Source organism: Bos mutus, chromosome 12 (genome assembly GCF_027580195.1).
Source record: "Bos mutus isolate GX-2022 chromosome 12, NWIPB_WYAK_1.1, whole genome shotgun sequence".
Classification (NCBI taxonomy): Eukaryota; Metazoa; Chordata; class Mammalia; order Artiodactyla; family Bovidae; genus Bos; species Bos mutus.
Window position 1 is genome coordinate 30,970,156 of NC_091628.1, and position 22,910 is coordinate 30,993,065.

The 22,910-nt window shown below is 44.0% G+C and overlaps 1 protein-coding gene across 1 annotated transcript in view; it reads right to left on the reverse strand.

Annotated features, from left to right (window-relative positions):
• MTUS2 (microtubule associated scaffold protein 2) overlaps positions 1-22,910 on the reverse strand; it is a 383,765-nt gene that overhangs the window by 102,514 nt on the left and 258,341 nt on the right. Inside the window, 2 exon segments of the mRNA XM_070380475.1 lie at positions 11,247-11,458; positions 19,243-19,341. Coding sequence (XP_070236576.1) covers positions 11,247-11,458; positions 19,243-19,341 — 311 coding nt within the window.

Sequence of the window (22,910 nt, forward strand, 5' to 3'; positions counted from 1 at the left end):
TTGGGTCATTTATTTTTCTGGAATTGAGCTGCAGGAGTTGCTTGTATACTTTTGAGATTAATTTTCTGTCAGTTGCTTCATTTGCTATTATTTTCTCCCATTCTGAAGGCTGTTTTTTCACCTTGCTTATAGTTTCCTTTGTTGTGCAGAAGCTTTTAATTTTAATTAGATCCCATTTACTTTTGCTTTTATTTTCCATATTCTGGGAGGTGGGTCATAGAGGATCCTGCTGTGATTTATGTCAGAGAATGTTTTGCCTATGTTCTCCTCTAGGAGTTTTATAGTTTCTGGTCTTATGTTTAGATCTTTAATCCATTAAATAGGTTTTCTTGTGGATAACATATCAGATCAGATCAGTCGCTCAGTCGTGTCCGACTTTTGTGACCCCATGAATCGCAGCACGCCAGGCCTCCCTGTCCATCACCAACTCCCGGAGTTCACTGAAACTCACATCCATCGAGTCAGTGATGCCATCCAGCCATCTCATCCTCTGTCATCCCCTTCTCCTCCTGCCCCCAATCCCTCCCGGCATCAGAGTCTTTTCCAATGAGTTAACTCTTCGCATGAGGTGGCCAAAGTACTGGAGTCTCAGCTTTAGTATCATTCCTTCCAAAGAAATCCCAGGGCTGATCTCCTTCAGAATGGACTGGTTGGATCTCCTTGCAGTCCAAGGGACTCTCAAGAGTCTTCTCCAACACCACAGTTCAAAAGTATCAATTCTTTGGTGCTCAGCCTTCTTCACAGTCCAACTCTCACATCCATACATGACCACAGGAAAAACCATAGCCTTGACTAGGCGGACCTTTGTTGGCAAAGTAATGTCTCTGCTTTTGAATATGCCATCTAGGTTGGTCATAACTTTCCTTCCAAGGAGTAAGCGTCTTTTAATTTCATGGCTGCAGTCACCATCTGCAGTGATTTTGGAGCCCAGAAAAATAAAGTCTGACACTGTTTCCACTGTTTCCCCATCTATTTCCCATGAAGTGGTGGGACCAGATGCCATGATCTTCGTTTTCTGAATGTTGAGCTTTAAGCCAACTTTTTCACTCTCCACTTTCACTTTCATCAAGAGGCTTTTGAGTTCCTCTTCACTTTCTGCCATAAGGGTGGTGTCATCTGCATATTTCCTCTATTTCTTTGCATTGATCGCTGAAGAAGGCTTTCTTATCTCTTCTTGCTATTCTTTGGAACTCTGCATTCACATGTTTATATCTTTCCTTTTCTTCTTTGCTTTTCACTTCTCTTCTTTTCACAGCTATTTTTAAGGCCTCCCCAGACAGCCATTTTGCTTTTTTGCATTTATTTTCCATGGGAATGGTCTTGATCCCTGTCTCCTGTACAATGTCACAAACCTCATTCCATAGTTCATCAGGCACTCTATCTATCAGATCTAGGCCCTTAATCTATTTCTCACTTCCACTGTATAATCATAAGGGATTTGATTTAGGTCATACCTGAATGGTCTAATGGTTTTCCCTACTTTCTTCAACTTAAGTCTGAATTTGGCAATAAGGAGTTCATGGTCTGAGCCACAGTCAGCTCCTGGTCTTGTTTTTGCTGACTGTATAGAGCTTCTCCATCTTTGGCTGCAAAGAATATAATCAATCTGATTTCGGTGTTGATCATCTGGTGATGTCCATGTGTAGAGTCTTCTCTTGTGTTGTTGGAAGAGGGTGTTTGTTATGACCAGTGCATTTTCCTGGCAAAACTCTATTAGTCTTTGCCCTGCTTCATTCCATATTCCAAGGCCAAATTTGCCTGTTACTCCAGGTGTTTCTTGACTTCCTACTTTTGCATTCCAGTCCCCTATAATGAAAAGGACATCTTTTTTGGGTGTTAGTTCTAAAAGGTCTTGTAGGTCTTCATAGAACCATTCAACTTCCGCTTCTTCAGTGTTACTGGTTGGGGCATAGACTTGGATTACTGTGATATTGAATGGTTTGCCTTGGAAACGAACAGAGATCATTCTGTCGTTTTTGAGATTGCATCCAAGTACTGCATTTCGAACTCTTTTGTTTACCATGATGGCCACTCCATTTCTTTTGAGGGATTCCTGCCCGCAGTAGTAGATATAATGGTCATCTGAGTTAAATTCACCCATTCCAGTCCATTTCAGTTCGCTGATTCCCAGAATGTCGACATTCACTCTTGCCATCTCTTGTTTGACCACTTCCGATTTGCCTTGATTCATGGACCTGACATTCCAGGTTCCTATGCAATATTGCTCTTTACAGCATCAGACCTTGCTTCTATCACCAGTCACATCCACAGCTGGGTATTGTTTTTGCTTTGGCTCCATCCCTTCATTCTGGAGTTATTTCTCCACTGATCTCCAGTAGCATATTGGACACCTACTGACCTGGGGAGTTTCTCTTTCAGTATCCTATCATTTTGCCTTTTCATACTGTTCATGGGGTTCTCAAGGCAAGAATACTGAAGTGGTTTGCCATTCCCTTCTCCAGTGGACCACATTCTGTCAAATCTCTCCACCATGACCCGCCCGTCTTGGGTTGCCCCACGGACATGGCTTAGTTTCATTGAGTTAGACAGGGCTGTGGTTAAAAAAAAAACACAAAAACCCTTTTGACTATCTCTGCCTTTTAAGTAGTGTGTTTAGACCACTCACATTTCATGTGATTATTGTTCTGGCTGGATTAATATCTTTATAACTTTTCTATGCATTGCACAGGGGCTTCCCAGGTGTCACTAGAGGTAAAGAACTCACTTGCTGATACAGGGGACATGGGTTCGATCCCTGGGTCGGGAAGATCCCCTGGAAAAGGGAATGACAACCCACTCCAGTATTCTTGCCTGGAGAATCCCAAAGACAGAGGAGTCTGGTGGGCTGTAGTCGATGGGATCCCAAAGAGTCAAACACGACTAAAGTGACTTAACATGCATGCATTGCATTTATTCTTCATTTTTTTCCCTCCTCTCCTTCTGCCTCCTTTATGCTTGTAAAATAGATATATATTTCTGGCACTGCAACTCTTTCACACTGAAAAAACAATGGGGGAATACTCCTGAAGAAAAATTTGAGAAATGAGACCCCCTCTACCTATTTTGTCAGCACAGTTTTTATGATGCCTCTGTTTTAAAGAGAACACTGCCATGTTCCAGAGTCAATGTTTTTCAGTTTTAAATATTTCTCCTTCTGTTCCTGGTGGAGCAGACATCATGGGCCTTTATAATCTCTAGGGACTGAATTACAGACATAGATTGTTGGACTCTCAATATGTAATTGCTTTTATGAATGATCTCCTAGTCAAACTGCTTGCAGTGTGTGACATCCATCTTATTCTTGCTGTCTTAGTACTTTGATTGTCAGGAATAAAATGAAAAATGAAAGCAGTTGTGTGATTTTCATTTCAAACCTAGTATCACTTACGTGTGTAGAACAGGCAGGCTTGCAATTCGCACTTTAGTGAACGAGGGGAGGAGAGCAGCACCTGCTTTTGTAAAACACTCTGGAATTTAAGGTAATACTTGGCCAGCACTCTTCTCAGAGCACAGACTTCATTTGCAGCCAGTGCCCTGTAGATGTCACCATTGCCATTTCTGATGGGGAAAAGCACCAGCTTCACAAGCTTGTTCAGTCACTCAGTCGTGTCCAACTCTTTGCAACCAAATGGACAGCAGCATGCCAGGCTTCCCTGTCCATCACCAACTCCAGGAGCTTGCTCAAACTCATGTCATCAAGTCAGTGATGCCATCCAACCATCTCATCCTCTATCGTCCCCTTCTCCTCCCACCTTCAATCTTTCCCAGCATCAAGGTCTTTTCCAATGAGTTGCCTCTTTGCATCAGGTGGCCAAAGTACTGGAGCTTCAGTCCTTCCAATGAATATTCAGGGTTGATTTCCTTTAGGATTGACTGGTTTGATCTCCTTTTGGTCCAAGGGATTCTCAAGAGTCCTTAACAGCACCACAATTAGAAATTATCAGTTCTTTGGTGCTGGGTCTTCTTCATGGTTCAACTCTTACATCTATACATGACTACTGGAAAAACCACAGCTTTGACTAGATGGACCTTTGTCAGCAAAATGATGCCTGTTTTTTATTAGACTGTCTAGATTTGTCACAGTTTTTCTTCCAAGGAACAAGCGTCTTTTAATTTCATGGCTGCAGTCACCATACTCAGTGATTTTGGAGTCCAAGGTGATGGAGGCCAAACCTGTTGAACCATTTGGTTGTTGAGGAACTAGGGGAGTCTGCTTTCTCTAACCCATTTACAGATGCTCCTCTGAAAGTGCCAAACTCTGGATACTTTCTCATTCTGTATCATTCTCATTTACTGTCTGGTACCTGGTTTTACAATTCATTCCTTCCTTCAGAAACTCCTCTCTCATTTGGCTTCTTTGAGGAGGGACTCTCCTGTTCGCAATGACCTTTCTCCTCATCGCCTGCATTTCCTTTCTTTCCCACTGCTTCTCCTTGGGTCCCTACAGAGGCTCTGTCCCATGTCCTCCTGTACACACGCTCCTGTCAACCTCACTCTTCTAATGTCACTTCTACACAAATGACTCCCAAATCTGCTTTTCTAGAGCTTCCTTTTTCTCTCCTGACATTTAAACCCAAGTTTAACTTCCTCGTGGAGCCCCCAGCATCACAGAGAACAAAGAACCTTGGAAATGGAGAAAGCAGGACTAGTCCAGGTTGGGGGAGGAGATGTTGCATATGGGAGCAGGCTCCTCTGTCCATATGTGCAGAAGTGACATTAGAAGGGACCTGGACCCTGAGGGTTCATGGATGCACAAAGTGTGCAGTTCCAGAGAAAACAGTTAAACAGAGAACCCGCAACCTCTTTATAAATATTCCTGAGCCATAAACACAAGAGTCCTACATGAGTCTAACATTCCTCAGTTTGGTGATTTCTGTTTGGGACTTGTTGGGGCCAGGGTGGGAATGGTTTACCTCTTACCACCTGGAGCCTCTTGGACTTTTAAACCCCAATGGACCCCCAACTGGCTCACAGGCTGGGTCCTGGGGTCCTGTATCCACCCTCTCCTTTGTGTCAGACCCTCCTCCTTACCCTCCCACCCTTTGCCCAGGTTATTACTACACTTCCTAAGTGTATTCTCTGCTTGGGGTTCTCTTTCTACCTTCCATCCCATACTCTGCTATCGTATCAATTGTCCTGAAATGCAGCCTCAAATGTACTCTGTCCAAAACTCTCAGAGCCTCCTGACTGCCTCAAATTGAGCCTCTCTTTACTTTGCTATTTGAGTCACCAAACCCTTCTGCCTCATTTCTGGCTCCTGACAGTCCAGAAGCTCCACACTTTAGGCAAATCAGACTCTACTCCTGGCAGACCCAGCCTGGTTTGTTCCAGGGCTGTGCCACCCGCTATGCTGGGCCCCCCACCTCTGCTATGGAAGCCTGATTTACTCTCGAGGGCCAGTCCATCAGCATCTGTCTTCTCTGAACGGCCATGTGGCCCCGGCTGGAGTAATTGCTCCCTGTGGGACCCCTGAGAGCCACATCAATACTCTGTCCTCCAGGGATTCGAACAAGTGTCTTTCCCCTCTGGAATCAGAAGGCAGGGTCTGAGACTGAGTTTTTAAATCTTCCTTTTTAAATCTTTAAATCTTCTAACCAACAGGTGTAGAATTAAACTGAATGGCTAGGATGCATGGTGATGTAATTTGGGGTCAGAGATAATCCAAAGAGTGTGTGTGGAGTAAAGAGGTGGGTCTCGCTGTAACTCACTCAGGCCATGAGGGTCCTGGTACAAGTGGATGATGTTCCCAATCCTCCCCTGAATGTAGGCACAGTGCAAATCCTCACGACCTTGGAGGCTGTGCAGAGACGGAGAGGAAATACCATATCATCCTGGAAAACATGGGCTGGACATGAGCTGATACGGGTTGGACATTGGCTGGACATGGGTTGATATGGGTTGGACATGGGTTGATATGACATTACTTTGCCAGCAAAGGTCCATCTAGTCAAACCTATCATTTTTTCAGTAGTCATATATGGATGTGAGAGTTGGACTATAAAGAAAGCTGAGCACTGAAGAATTGATGCTTTTGAACTGTGGTGTTGGAGAAGACTCTTGAGAGTCCCTTGGACTGCAAAGAGATCAAACCAGTCCATCTTAAAGGAAATCGGTCCTGAATATTCACTAGAAGGACAGATGGTGCAGCTGAAACTCTAATACTTTGGCTACCTGATGCGAAGAACTGACTCATTGGAAAAGACCCTGATGTTGAGAAGGATTGAAGGTGGGAGGAGAAGGGGATGAGAGAGGATGAGATGGTTGGATGGCATCACTGACTCAATGGACAGGAGTTTGAGTGAACTCCGGGAGTTGGTGATGGACAGGGAGGTCTGGCATGCTGCAGTCCATGGGGTCAAAATGAGTTGGACACGACTGAGCAACTGACCTGAACTGAACTGAACTGATATGGGTTGGATATGGGTTGATATGGGTTGCATTGTGGCTCCATTGCTTTCTAATTCTATTGTCTTGGGAAGGCTATAGAACCTCCCTGAGCCTCAGTCTCCTCAACTGTCCAATGAAAATAATGTCAACACCAGGCAGGGTTTTGTGAGGGTTAAAATGTTATATGTAAGCTGTCCAGGACACTGGAGATGGTCAATAGACAAGAGTGATGTTGTTATTAAAATGCTTTGTCTTCTACTTTTTGAACTCTATAGACCCTTTCGTTGGTGGAGGCAGGGTTGATTAAAACCTACTAACATAAGTGAATTGAAGATGAAAAGTTAAATATATGAACTACATTTAAAAATATGTACACCCTTAACTGGGGCTTCCCTGGTGGCTCAGACGGTAAAGAATCTGCCTGCAATGCAGGAGACCCCAGGTTTAATCCTTGGGTCCGGAAGAACCACTGGAGAAGGAAATGGCAAACCCACTCCAGTATTCTTGGCTGGGAAATCCCACGGACAGAGGAGCCACAAAGAGTCTGAGAAGAGAGCAACTGACACTTTCACACTATATACTTTAGGGAAAAGGAGGCTGATGCTTATTAATTTTGATTAAGCTTAGAAAATACACAAATGCTTGACATTAATTTTCATTCTCTGTATCCTAATAATATTTTCAGTAATAAATAAAAATAAATAAAACCAACATTTGTCATATTCATAAAGTGAAATGATAAATTATACAAACCAATATGAAAAAACTGAATAAATATAATAAACCTGATTAAAAATTAAATGAAAACGAATACACTCTCAGATGTAACTTGTAAAATTTGATGCTACAGGGCGAGGCATGCCGCTTAATACATTAATATTAACAGGACCATCATCTGTGTTGTTTCCTGGATTAGCCACCAGGGGCTGCTAAAGAGTAGTGTTTCTGGGAACCAGGCAGAGAAAGATTTAAAAAATAATCTTTCAACATGACCCTGAGAAGTGCAAGTCCCTGAGAATCACACTTATTACTACACCCCGCAGAGGTCTGAGACCGCAGATTTCAGCAAAGCTGTCTGGCTGGTGGTGACGACCGTGCCCTGTTGGCAGAGTGGAGCTACCTTGAATCAGCGTAAATGTGAGGCTTGTGTTGGCACTTAAAGGTGACATCTGAGCGTCCCCGGACGCTGGGCTCAGACCGAAACACAGCTGACAATGCTCACAGCCTCTGTGCCATGAACTGTGAAGCACAGGGCAGAAATGGAAGATTCTTATCTAGGCTTCTGATTCCTTTTTCTAGTGACTTCCCATCCTTAATGGAATCAGTACATTCTGGAAAAAATACATAGCCCCAGCTGAATAGCTGGACTAGAAAACTGCTTCTATTCTTAAAGGACACCCGAGTCAAATCCTTTATATACATAAAATGAAATAAGAGGGGTCTGTGTTTTCACTTTACATTTCTCACCTGTCTTACTCATCCCACTTGAGAGTAAAATATTTGTCAGATTTCCTTGTCCTCAGAAAGGATGCTTTACTGAATACTGTTCAAAGTACCCTTGCCCATTAATTCACAACATTCTCTCTATAACCTTGTGAAGAGTTATTAATGATCCTATTTGCAACTGAGGAAACTTTGAGACTCAAAGATGACTGCTCAGAGGGGACTTGGCTGCAAGCAGCTGAGTAGGGCAAGGATGTATTAATTTCCCGTGGGTGATGCTGACAGGGCTCCAAGGGGGACAGTAACTTGCTCAAGTCTTAAGGGGGATGAAGGCGCTGGTGGGACTGACCCCTTGCCAGCACGGTGCCCTCGCTCTACCACGCCAGCCTTTGTAGACAAAATGCTTCAGCAGAGAAAAGATGTAGGTGTGGAGCTCCAGCAGGGTCTTTAAGGAGAAGAGCAGAAAGAGCTTGTTTTTTCAGGCTGGCTGTGGTGGTCATGCTCTGCATAGCTATAGTATGCTGGGCTGTGACCATGTCTCACATATTAACACATCAGCTTCCCACAATAGGATACAGGGAACGTGTCAGGGTCACGATATCTTGTAACAGAGGGCTCTGTCACCCACACTTCCTGGCTTGCCTGGCCTGTTATTTCCCTGAGTGCTCCACCCGGGTCACAAACTCTCAAATCAATCATCTTAAACCATGTGGAGCAAATCCAGCCTATGTGGAAGCCACTTATGTTCAATTACAGACTTTAAAAAAAATGTCCGTTGTTTCTTCTGGAGCTTATCTGGAGAGACAGTTGCGATCAGGACAGAGAAAAGGACACACTGGGTGGGAGGTGAAATGCCATGGTCATCAGGAGGCCTGTCTGGAGTCGCTGGTTGTGATTTACTGAAAAGAGAATGAAATTCAGGCCCACCATCTATCTTGCTGAAATGTCAAGCTGAGTTTGGCTCCAGCCAGTAGGGGGCTCTGATGCACATGCCTGCAAATTACCTCCCATCCCTTTGGGATCTCCCACCAAAGAGCCATGTGGATGCTACAGTGAAGTACAACTAGTGGCCCCTGGACCAACAGGAATTCTCCTGGGGCCCAGAAATCCACCGTTAGAGGGAACCGACCCTTAATTTCATCACAGAAAACTTTTTGTCTGCCATGATGCCATGAGTAGGTCCAAAATCTCCAACTTGAAAACACACTGCATGTTAGGAAAAAAAAACAACAACAACTATGAAAGTGTTAGTCGCTCAGTCATATCTGACTGTGTGCAACCCCATGGACTGTAGCCTCTGTCCATGGGATTCTCCAGGCAAGAATACTGGAGTGGGTAGCCATTCCCTTCTCCAGGGGAATCTTCCCAATCCAGGGATAGCACTTGGGTCTCCTGCATTACAGGCAGATTTCTGACCATCTGAGCCACCAGGGAAGCCCTCACAGTGCATGTGACCAACGTGTTAAGCTGGTGTTCGCTGGCAAATCAATCCACAGCAAATCTTTATCACGGATTCGTTACGACACTGTGTGCTGCACAGAAGTGACAGTGGACAGAGTAACACGGTACATGTTATCACTGAACTGCAATGAACAGCCCGGATTTCCTCTCTTTATTAAAGACCTGACTGTCAGTGGAAAACATACATCCAGCCAAAGAAGAGAAAATACGACTCTCTCTCTAATAAGAAAACTGCTCAATATTTAACATGCCAAGTCCTGCCCCTTTTGGTGCCTCAAAAACGTGTCTGTAATTTTAATTCTTACAAGATGGGAACACAGTCATTTTAGCTCCTCAAGGTTGACCCCAGGGGTACCAGACCAGAAGGGAAGACATAATATTCAAATTGGTCATTGATTGCTGGTGTTAACATTTTGACAAGGGAGGAAAAGGAAACTATTGATAAAACTGAAATCTGTTCATCTTGTCTTTGATCACAACTATACCCTGGGAATTAGCTCCTTGGGTGAAAAGCTTTAAGCAAACAAAGGAAACAAGCATTAAACAGGGCAGCTGAGGCTTCTACACTGGGAGGGAGGGACAAGAGAGGCTGCAGGCTGCCATAAAAGGCCAGAGTCCTCCACACTTTAAGGTTCAGATAATAAGGAAAACCAGTGGACATGGTGTTGGTTAATATTCTTTGGATTTTTCTTCTTTAGCTAGAAATTTAGTTAGTTCATTTTCCTGGTTGGGGGACATTTCTATAGCACTTTTACTTTCATTTATAGATCCCAGGAGGTCCATACATGAAATTAATGCCTTATAGGTTATTGATATGATAACTCGTAGTGTTTAAACTTCAAAGGTAAAGGTTCAAGTTCTCCCCCAAATGCTCCTTGGTCACCCCGGGATGGGGCAAGAATGTACAAAGTCAGACCCAGGCTCCCACCACCTCCCTTCTCCATTGAGAGACAGGGAGGCCGAACTACGTTTGGTGAATGTTACCATCGTGAATGTTACCAGACTGTACCAAGGGCTCCCCAGGTGGTGACAGTGGTAAAGAATCCGCCTGCCAATGCAGGAGACGCAAGAGACGTGGGTTTGATCCGTGGGTCAGGAAGATTCCCTGGAGAAGGAAATGGCAACCCACTCTGGTATTCTTGCCTGGGGCATTTCATGGACAGAGGAGCCTGGTGGGCTACAATCCAAGAGGTCACAAAAGACAACAACAACAAACCAAATCTGATAACAGACCCAGCGTCCAGATGAGCCCAGGAGACTCTGAGTGGACTCTTAGGCTGAGGAACCCAAGGCCTCTCTGCGTTGTCAGAAGAATCAAGGGGTCAGGGGTACACCCCCTCCCCACGCTGCCCACTGCACACTGTGAGCGTGGCCCGGAGGAGAGACCCCAGGCCCGGCAGCTCCCAGGTCCCCTCAAGGGCCACAGTGGCCTGCTCTGCCGCCCTGGGTTGCTCTGCGCTTAGAGGCACAGACGTCTCAGAACCTGGCCGTCTCGGGTCCAAAATGCAAACCACCACATGTCCCATCCTCACCTTCCAAATCTCCCTTTATACCTTTTCATTTTTTTTTTTTTTCCTCTGGAGAAGGAAATGGCAACCCACTCCAGTACTCTTGCCTGGAAAATCCCATGGACAAGAGGGGCCTGGTAGGCTACAGTTCATGGGGCTGCAAAGAGTTGGACACAACTGAGCGACTTCACTTTCACTTTTTCACTTTTCTTTTTTTTAACGTAATTTTCCCTTTTGGAATCAAGGTTATGAATCCGTCTTCCCAGACTAACGTCTTTCACATGCAAGTCTCAACTCAGCTCCTAAAACATCCCGTGATGCTGGCCGAGACACTGCAGCACCTGAAAATCAAACCATCTCTAACCCCAAACCCGAATTAAAGCTCACACACTAAGAACCATTCCCGCCGCTGCCCTCCGCTTCCACAGTCAATAGGCGTGGCCTCACCTTCCCGAAGAAGAGCTGCGTGGCCACGGCGAGCGCCTGGAAGCCACGGACGGCGGTCCTCAGCTCCGCCTGCGCGAGCCCCAGCTGTCGGGCCTGCTGCTCACAGCGCTCCTTCAGCCGCTGTACCAGCAGCCGCTCCGCCTCGCGGGCCTGCGGGTCTGGCTTCGGGGAGAACCCGTTGCGGGGGGCCGCGGTCCTCTGCTTGGGGTACCCTAGGAAGCAAGGAGGGTCACCTGTGAGAAAACAGTCAGCCCAGATGTGACAACTGCTCTTTATAACACGAGGATGCCGGCAAGGGGCTGAGAAGGAATGGCCCGCTGTGTGTCATTGTAAGCGTTAAAATGAAAAGACAAGGACTGTGAAGTGTTGTTCTGTTGAAGTGGTTCCAAGTGCAAGGTTTCACGCTTGGAAGCAGAGGAACAGACAGAATTGCCCAATTCCTCCCAGCTGCCTACATTTCTTCCCGGTCTGCTTAGAGAGACTTGGAGCAGTTGGCTTTTTTTGTTTTTTTTTTTCCTTCAAGGGGATTCCTCTTAGAAAACATCTAAAGGGAAATCACTCAATCCAGGTTGAAGCCAGACTTAAAACCTAGCAACCCTTTCACTGATGGGCTTCCCCGATGGCTCAGCAGTAAAGAATCCAGCAGGGCAGGAGATGTGAGTTTGATCCTTGGGTCAGCAAGATTCCCCTGAGGGAGGAAATGGCAACCCCCTTCAGTATTCTTGCCTGAAGAATCCCATGGGCAGAGGAGCCTGGTGGGCTACAGTCCATAGGGTGGCAAAGAATCAGACATGACTGAAGCGACTAAGCACGCACGCATTCATGCACCAAGCACCTGTTCAGTCAATGACATGTGGGAGGCCCAGTGGACTTGCAAAGAAATGAGGCCCTGCCCTTGACCATGGGCAAGCCAGCGTCAGCATCTGGGCTTCAGGTTCTCTGATTCCTCGCCAGGCATCTCAACACCTAAGGACACTTGCTGATCCACTCTGCAGCATCTGACTGAACTCGCAGGTTTGGGGGCACACCCTGAACCTAGAACATTCTCCCATTCCCCCAGTCTTGTCCCAATCACATCCCCTGGTTGCATTACTCTGAGTAGGGGCACATAGAATCTATGGTGATCCCAGTGACCACTGGCAACTCAGAGCAAAGAAGCCAGTCACCTTCTGTTCTTACAAAGATGAATGCAAGCAGTTTGCGTGCAAAGGCTGAGCGCCAGGATGAACATGGGCCTTCAAAATGCAAAGAGAACATGAAAAATTCATCTGTAGTCATCTGGTCACTATCCAGAGGATTCTAATGGATGGAAAAGCATGGTTCAGTCCTGAAGCTGGAAGCTCAATTGACATGATAACAAGCAAACTCTGCAGCCTTGGGACCTGCATATTTACAATCTCAGAAAAGGCCCATGACCTTAACACTTGTAAACAAGAGGGAGAAGAATGAAAGGACACAACTTTGATAGCCCTCCAGCTTAAGGAAAAGCACTTCGTGAGTTTGGTCCACCTCCCAACAGACAGGAAGTCTGTTTCTTGCAAGCTGGCACCAGCATGACACCCCAGGGAGCACATGGGCTGAGTTCTCCATCGTTAGACAGGACTTTATTTTTCTTAAACTGATCTAAATTTATTTCAGAAAAAATGTGCCCAGTAGCACACTACTTTCTACTCCCCACTGGCACTTGTCTGTCTGGAGTTGGCTAGTGCTGGGGAGAGTGGAGAGCAGACAGTGCGAGAGCAGGAAATTCCCTTCTGGCCAGCATGGAGCACAAGTGAGGGCAGGAATGACTGGGCTGGCCAAAAGTTCGATCTACGGAAAAACTCGAACATTTTGGCCAACCCGCCCAATCATACATAAGTATTCTAGAAAGAAGAAGGGCCTCTCAGGTGGCTCAGGGTTAAAGAACCCTCCTGCCAATGGAGGAGACACAAGAGACGATCCCTGGGTCAGAAAGATGCCCTGGAGAAGGAAATGGCAACCCATTCCAGTATTCTTGCTGGGGCAATCCCATGGATAGAGGAGCCTGGTGGGTTTAGTCCATGGGGTTGCAAAAAGTTGGACACAACTGAGAGACTAAGCACACACACTAGAAAGAAGAGGGCTACCTTTCCCATTCCAAGGAAAGAGTGGATTATTTTCTATTTTGATGTACAGAAAATAGGGGAAAAAAAAAAGATGTTACAGCCAGAGTTTCCCAAGCCAACTATAAGAATTGGTTATGATAACACACGCTTTAGACAAAAATTTATGCAAAATAGTCTCAACTTTGGGACATTTATTATCATTTATTATTTACAAGAAGTATGAGTGTTATTTATCAAAGTAAATCTAAATGTCTCCTTTCTCCAAGGGTGAAAAATCTTGGCTTAATGGTGTTATAACAATTGCTTAATGTTTATATTAAAAATTATAGTTACATCTGGCTTCTCTGGTAGCTCAGTTGGTAAAGAATCTGCCTGCAATGCAGGAGACCCCAGTTCGATTCCTGGGTTGGGAAGATTCACTGGAGAAGAAATAGGCTACCCGTTCCAGTATTCTTATGCTTCCCTTGTGGCTCAGCTGGTAAAGAATCCACCAGTGTGGGAGACCTGCGTTCGATCCCTGGGTTGGAAGGATCCCCTGGAGAAGGGAAAGGCTACCTATACCAGTATTCTGACCTGGAGAATTTCATGGACTGTATAATCCATGAGGTTGCAAAGAGTCAGACATGACTGAGCGACTTTCACTGGTGAAGATGGAGTAAGAAAGTAGATTTATTTTCTCATCTGAAACTACCCAAAACACTCGACCAAAATATGTGTCAGTGGATCTCAAGACATTATATTAGGCAATGAAGCACAAGGAACCAAAGACTCAGAAACACACGGTATGACCCCTACCACCCCAACGGATGCCTGCGCCTGCTCTCTGGGTGGTCTTCCAGGCTGTAGCACAGAGAGTCAGGAAACCCAGGGGGAGTCTGGTAGTCTTCCCAACTTGGGACGGTGGAGCTGGCGGCTCAGGAAGTTCAAGGCTCAGTGGTTACAGGGCAGAGTAGCGGAGAGGACAGCTCCACAGAGACACAGAGTGACACAGAAGGGCCCCTCGAGTTTCTGGACAACTTACATCAGTGCAGCCGGTGAGGACAGTGTCCACAGCCAGGGAGAGAATTCTACCCAGGACTAGCGGGAACACTACCGGGAGCTCACAGAAGGCCAGATCAATTCCTGTGCCCACCGCAATTCCCAGGGCAGCAGAACACCTGGAAGGCTCATATCATGGTGCTCTGGTGAAACCAGTGCCAGACTAACTGCTGGTCAGGATCCATTTAACAAAGCTGATGAGAAAGATTCAAGATGATCGAGCTCTTTCCAAGTCACATAGTTTCACCCAAGAACAAAGCTTAAGAATATTTATAGAATTAAAAAAAAGATCCAACAAGGAAAAATTCACAATGTCAGTCATCTAAAAAAGTTCTCAGGCATGTAAATAAGCAGGGATGTACAAGCCATGATGAAGAGGGGATGCAATCAATTGAAGTCAGCCAAAAAAAGCATCAGCAATTAACAGTTATTATAACTATATTCCATATATCAAGAGGCTGGAGGAAAGACTGAGTACATCAAATAGAAACAAAGATAAAAAGAGACTTAAATAAAAATTCTAGAGATTAACAATTCAAATGTCTGAGATAAAAATACACTGGATGGGATTAAGATTAGACATTGCATATGAAAAGATTAATGGCATGGATTTGCATAGCAGCATTACTCATAGTTGCCAAAAGCTGGAAACAAATGCCCATCAACCAATGAGTGGATAAACTATGATACATTCACATGATGTAATATTATTCAGCCCAAACCAGGAACAAAACACTGATCCAGGAAGGAAATACTGATCCTTACTTTGACATGGATGAACCTCAAAAACGTGCTAAGTGAAAACAACTGATGAAAAAAGCCACACAGAATATGATTCCATTTATACGAAATGTCCAGAATAAACAAGAAACAGAAAGTAGACTAGTGGTTGTCAGCGGCTGGGGAGCATGGATAGGGAGTGACTGCTCATGGGTATGAGTTTCTTTTGAGGGTAAAAGAAACTGCTCTGGAAGTAGTGGTGATGGCTGCACAATCTTGTGAATATACTAAAACCCACTGAATTGTATACTTTAAAAGAGTAAAATTCACAGTATGTGAATTACTAAAGAAGCAGCTGAGGCTTGGAGAAATTCTGCTATTTGCCCCAGTTCATATATCACGTGAGCCACTGAACCAGGATTTGAACTCAGTTTGGTCCATTCTCCTGGGCCAAACTGCTTGGCAACATTTAGAATTTGCAGAAGAGTTTCTAGTGAAGACAACTCCATGCAAGCATTTCCAGAAGCTGGAAGAAAACCAGCAGGAATAGGTGTCACAGAGTTAAGGGAAGGAAAATTTCAGGAAAGGAGTGATCAGTAACGCCAAAGACCACAGAGATAAGGACCAGGACGTGTCACTTAGACTTAATAACCAGGAGGTCATGAGAGGCCTTTGCAGGATTGGGGGAGGGGAGGCAGTGGAAGAGGGAGGAGGTTGCTAGCTGGCAGGGATGGGAGAAGTCATCCGTAAGCAAGGGACAGAGATGAGAATCACAAGATGCCTATTCCTCAAGCCTGGCTGCAAAGGTGGGGAGAGAAATGGGTCAAGACCATCCTCAAGGAAGTTCCAGATCAGCAGGGGAGGGAAACACACCTGGGCTTCACCTGCCACTCCTGTCAGGTGACAGTCGAGGGTCCAAGGCTTGACGTAGGCACACCAACCAGTGCAGCTCAGCTTATTTGATGTTCAGTAATCTGAAGAAAGGAGAGTTGCCCTCAGAGAGGGATGGAGGAGGCAAGGAGAGGAGGTTGGGGACAGGAATGCTGTGCTCCCAGACCTGTCCACTCTCATTATATACGTTTCTCTTCACCAGAGCTGGCTTGACATTCTCCTGTGGTAGCCTGGACTCCAATGTTTCTGCTCCTCTGCACACATATGCAGATGCTTTGAGCTATTCGTGTTCTCCCAAAATTCATGTGCTAATCCCTAATCTCCAATGAGATGGTATTTTGAGGAGGTGCTCTGGGGAAAGCATTTTAGGTCATGAGGGTGAGGCTTCCATGAATGGGATTAGTAGCCTCATGAGAAGAGACACCAGAGAGATGACCTTGTTTTCCCCGCATGCTGACAAAGCAAGATTTAAAAAGATAGCCCTTGTTATGTGGAGTATCAGACAAGTCTCAACAAATTTGAAAGGACTCAAATCATCCACCTTTGGCCACCCAATGCGAAGAACTGACTCATTGGAAAAGACCCTGATGCTGGGAAAGATTGAAGGCGGAAGGAGAAGGGGACGACAGAGGATGAGAAGGTTGGATGGCATTACTGACTCGATGGACATGAGTTTGAGTAAGCTCCAGGAGTTGGTGATGGACAGGGAAGCCTGGTGTGCTGCAGTCCATGGGGTCACAAAGAGTTGGAAACGACTGAGTGACTGAACAGCACTGAACCAAACAAATTATCCAAAGTATGTTCTCTAGCAACAATGGAATTAAATTAGAAATACAATCAGAGAGACCTCTGGAAAGTCCTAAATATCTGCAAACTAAAAAGAATGCTGCTAAATAATCATGGGGAAAGAAGAAATCAGAAAGGGAAACCTGAAAATATTTTGAACTCAATGAAGATGAAAACCCAATATAACAAAATATGTGAATTACAGTTAACGTAGTATATGAAAGGACATTTACTGTATTAAATGTACATTAGAAAATCAGAAAGACTTCAAATTAATGATATCAGCTAATTAAACTCAATGCAAGCGGAAGAGATAATAATGATCACAGTAGAAATCTACTGAGAATCAAGTAATATTTTACACTACATATAAAACAAATTAAATGGATCACAGATGTAAATATAAAATCTATAAGTATTTTAGAATAAAATGTAGGAGAAAATATTTATGAACTTGGGTTATGTAAAGATTTTTAAAGATAATACTAAAAATATGGTCCATAAAAGAAAAAATCATTAATTGGACTTCATGAACATTAAGAACTTCTAATCTTCAAAAGACATTGTTAGGGGAGTACAAAACAGCACATAAATTGTGGAGAAAAGAAAATTGCAGATCACATACCTGAAAAAGTTGTGACCAGAATATATAGAAACTCTCAAAATTCAATTAAAAAACACTTCCAATTGAAATGGCAAAAGATTGGAATATTTTATGGAAGAATATACACAGATGTCAAATAAACATAAAAAAGATGTTCAACATTTTAATGTCATTAGTTGCCAGGTAAATGCAAATTAAAACCATGAGATACTGCTATGTACCCATTATAATGTTTATTATCTAAAAGACTGACCATACCAAGGGTTGGCAAGGACATGGAGGAACTGGCTCTCTTGGACATCACTGACGGGAATATAAAATGGTACAACTACTTTGGAAAACAGATTGGAAAACTTTTAAACAGATTTTAAAGCTAAACACATAGCTACCATATGACTCAGGCATTCCACTCTTAGCTATTTGCCAAGAAAAATGAAAGCAGAGGTCTGTACCAAGGCTTGTACAAATGTGCGTGGTAGCTTCATTTATAATAGCCAAATCCCTGGGGGAAATCTCCAAACTGTCTCAATAGGTGAATGGATATATTGTGGTACGTACACAGTGGAGTTCTATTCACCGATAAAAAGGAATGGACTACTGCTTCAGTAGAGCTCAACCCCTTCCTCTCCTTTCCTGTTTTCTTTTTCTTTTCTCCCCTCTCTTGGCCTTCATTGACATGGATTTAAATTTTTTAAGCCCTCATTTCAACCTTTCCCTGCATATGTCTTGTTGGAAGTTTACAGGAATATCCTGACTACCCACATGGACAGCTGCAAGAGCAAAGGATTCCCACACCATGAAGTTTGCAACAACTAACCATGCCCTTCCCTCAACTTGCCCTTAAAAGTGCTTTGCTGAAATCCTTTGAGCAGTTCTGGGTTTTCAGAGCACAAACTACCAGTCTCCTTGCAATTAACCTTTTTCTGCTCCAAACTCCGACGTTTCCGTTTGTTTTGCCTCATCGTGCATCAGGCACACAAATCTGCCTTCGGTAACAGGCTCTGCCTCCTGACCCTCTTCATGTGTGACTTTGGATTACTTCCTATACATTTTTAGAATTTACTGGAAACATTATTAATAAGGCCATTATTCCACAAGGTTTCTGGTTTATAGTGTAGCAAGTAAGAGTGCAGTTTTGGGATTCAAAGTGCCTGTGTTAAAACAAAGGCTCTACTATTTATTTCCTGTGACTTTTGGGCAAGTTAGTGAAATCTATGAAGCTCAATTTCCTCACATACAAAGAAAGAGGCAATATCGTACCCATCCCCCAGTTACTGTGGGCGTTACGTAAATGAATACATTTAAAGACCTAAGGGCAGTACCTGGTATACAGTAAGAACTCAAACTTTAGCTGCTATTATTGCTATTATTTTTGTGCTTAAAGGTTATACTGCATTCTGTTCTACAAAGAGGCTGATGTCTTACAATATGAATTTCCATAATAGGTAGTTTTCAACTTTCACGACATTACATAGCTTGTTCATATAAGTATGTAAATAAATAACAAGTGTTTGATATCCACGGTTCATCTTTTTCTCCTCTTTTTGGAAAATTTATCTCTTGAGGTAAGATCTCCATAATCTGTTTTTCAATTATAAATTATCTCAGGTGCTGTTGGAATAGCAGATACTCCTACACAGAGCAGATCCTACCCTCTAAATGTAGGATTAATAACATTTTTTTAAAGACGAAGTGATGCCAACAGCTGGTTCATTTCAGCTGGAGTCAGAACACAGCTGCACACGCACGTCAAGCCCTGGAACAGTCACGCGTACCACGTGGGCTGGCAGTGCTCCATTAATGACATTTGAACAAAATGAATTCCAAGTTCAACTCTCCTCAGATAACATAGTTCACATTTCTTAAATACCTGGCGAGTGAAGTTTGGTGCTTGAAGCCGCTGTCCTCTTAGGAGATGAAACTGCAGGTTTATTGGCATCTTGCTCTTTTTGTACTTCTTTCTTGGCTCCTATAAATAATTAGAAAAAGAGAGAAACAAACAAAAGAGAGCTCATTACAATCAAAACGGTTAACACAAATTGTTTGTGGAAAGGGAGGCTTAACAAAAGGCACACAGAACAAAATAATATTTGGGTGATTTGTTGCTATAGTCACCACCTCCTGTGCTTCAGGAATGACATGCTTGTTTATAGCAAAGGGAATTTTGTTATGAGCAGTCAGAGGAATAAGTACACTGCTGTCTCTGACATGATGAAAACCGCCCCTGTCTCTGGGGGTCACCGCACCCCAAGGGCCCTGACAAACTATGTGGGAGTTAAAATTTCACTGTCCTCAGCCACCAACTCAGTCGGCCTGTCTCCTTGCCAAAACAAATTTTCAGAAGATGGAGAAGGAAGCTGTAGCCGAATCTAACTGCTAATGACTCCAGCATCATGAGAGCTGAGCCTCGGGGGACTTGGTCTGCCTCTAATTAATTTCCATGCAGCTGGTCTGCAGAGGTGACCTGGAGAGCCTCCGAGTTCTATCTCTGCAGCAGCTGAGCCTTTGTGGGACCAGATGGCAGAGGCGGCTGCAGCAGCACAGGACATCTTGAACTTGGGCTCAATCTAAGAACGGGCACTCGGGACACGGCCCCATTTCTCCCTTGTGTGCTGGGCACAGACCCTCACCTCACATCCCCTTCATCAGAAAGTCAAAGAATGATGGATGGAAGATCAGAGAAGTAACACCAACCTGGGCGTACCTAGACCTGTCTCCACCTCAGGGCCATTTATTATGCCATTTCTAAAGTAAACCCTGGGCTTTCCTGGTGGCTCAATGGTATAAAGAATCTGACTGCCAATGCAGGAGACAAGGGTTTGGTCTCTGATCTGGGAAGATCCCATGTGCTAAGCCCACATACCACAACGACTGAAGCCTGTGCACTTGGAGCCCATGCTCAGGAACAAGAGAAGCCATCTCAATGAGAAACTCGTGTACTGCAATGAAGAGTGACCCCTGCTCGCTGCAACTAGAGATAACCCACACACAGCAGCAAAGACCCAGCACAGCCAAAAATAATAAATAAATTTTAAAAAACCCCAAACACTGTGATTAAAAAAAAACCCTAGTAATGGTGATGGTCCCTTAGAAGCAGAATACAAACTTCCCTCTTCACTCTCAGCCCCACATCCTTACTCCCCCTTCAGAGGTAACTGCTGCTAGCAGTTTACATCTATTCTTCCGGACATTATTCTAGTTATTTTTAAACATACCTACACAAACACATACATGGTTATTAATTACTTAAATGAATCGCATACGGTGATTTCTTTTTACCTACCCACACTTTTCAAGATCCTTTTCATATCAGTGCATTTATAGATCTTTTAAAAATGTCACATCATATTAAGGGGCAAAGAAGCACTATAATTTACCCATCCTCTGGTTGATGAGCATTTAGAGTGTTTGCAGGCGTCAGCTATTAAAAAAGATAAATGTGCTATGTAAACAGTTTTCTACTTCTTTGTAAGCATGTATCGGCCTCTTTACAGAATAAATGCACAGATATGCTTTTGCCAGATTAAGAGTCTGCTCATTTGCAGTATCGCCAGACATAGCCCGGTTGTCCTCCACCCAAAGCTACTAATTGACATTCCCAACCAAGTGTGGGAGACCAGCGCTTTGTACATATCCCATGCCCCACTGACACTGAAGTCTCCATCATTTTGATTTTTTGCCAAACGCTTGGAATCTTTTTAAATTGGTCATATGCATTTGAAAATTGCCTCATTAAACCCTTCACCCATTTTTCTTATTGATGTGTAAGAATTCTTCATTTATCCTAGATATTAATCCTTTGCCTTTTCTACACATTACATTTTCCACATTTCACTTTTTACAACTTATTTATAGTACCTTTTGTTGTACTGTATTTTTAAATTTTCAATATGTCCAAATATGTCAACTTTCCCTTACAGTTTTAAAAGCACTATTTGAGATTATTTTTATGCATGTGTGTATGCAAGTGTATGCACGTGTGTGTGTGTGTGTGTGCACGCGCGCCCATACACATGATTGGGGAAGAGTTATTTCCGGGCTTTGCAGAGGGAGGCAGGTATTTGCAACCAACCTCTCTCTACTTTTCTGACCTGATTGGGCTCCTGCTTCTCCTGACCCCATTGGGCCTGCTTCACCCCCTCCCTCCATGTCCACTTGCCTCCTGCTCTTCCTCCTACATCTTGCTGGTGCTCAAACTTGCTGAACTTCCTCCCATTGCAGGCACATTCTCTTGAGTGCACATTCCTTCTGCATGGAATGTACCTCCCTGAACCTTGAGCTTGGTTCACTCACCTGCTCATTCAGGTCCTGGCACAGCTAACAGTCTCCAGGGAGGCAGTGCCTGGCACAACAGGTAAAACAGCCCTCCTGCCACCTGACACTCTCCCCTTACCTGCTTCATTCTTCTTTACATCACTTACTACCATCCAAAACAGATCTGTCTGCTAACTGTCTACCTTCCTCACTAGAATATAAACTTCAGCCAGACAATGCACCCTGCCCTGGACAGCATGGCCATCCAATCAATGCCCACTGTCCCCTCCATTTCCTATTGGGCTCTTTTCAAGACAGCTCATGCCAAGGCATGTAGGGGCTACAGGAGGCTGGACCCTCGGGGGACCCGAAAGCCCAGCCCCATGCCACTCCACTGAAGCCACACCCACCCCACAGAGGATCCAATTTGTGGCTCATCTCACTCTCCTTCCCTCTGCTCAGATCTTAGGTTTCAAGTAACACAGAAAGTCACCCAGACTCCTGGGAGCTCAGAAGGACAGTGTTAAAGGCCAAAGTGTGAGCTAAACACACACTTTGAAGGGAAACAAAACATAAATATTTATTCAGAGTTTCAATACTTTCCATCCAGCCTTCATGGAATGCTCTTTGGCAGCGTTTATCAAAAATTTAAACATTGATAGACTTGATTTAGCAATTCTGCTTCTAGAGATCTCTCTTCGGAATACAACTGTGAAAAGATGTATGTTCAAAGACACTTCATACATCATTCACAATGATAAAGACATGAAAATGACCAAAATGCACATGGGGAATGGTTAAATAAACTATAGTATGTTCATATGATGTAGCACTATGCTGCCAATAAAAACAATAAGGTTGCTTTATATTATACTGGCATGGAAAGATGTTCATGAGAAATAAATTAAAAAGCTATTTGTTGAAAAGTATGCATGGTATTATCACATTTTTAATACACAAAGATATTATCTATATTACAGCTGTAAATGGGATGTTCTCATAGCTCAAACGGTAAAGAATCTGCCTGCAATGCAGGAGACCAGGGTTCAATCCCTGGGTTGGGAAAATCCTCTGGAGAAGGGTATGGCAATCCACTCCAGTATTCTTGCCTGGAGAATCCCATGGACAGAGAAGCCTGCGGGGCTACAGTCCATGGGGTCGCAGAGAGTCAGACACGACTGAGCAACTAACACACACAGCTGTAAATATATAAAAATTTCTGAAAGACTGTTTCCTAGTTTTGTTGTTGTTGTTTAGTCACTTAGTCGTGTTGAACCCTTTGAC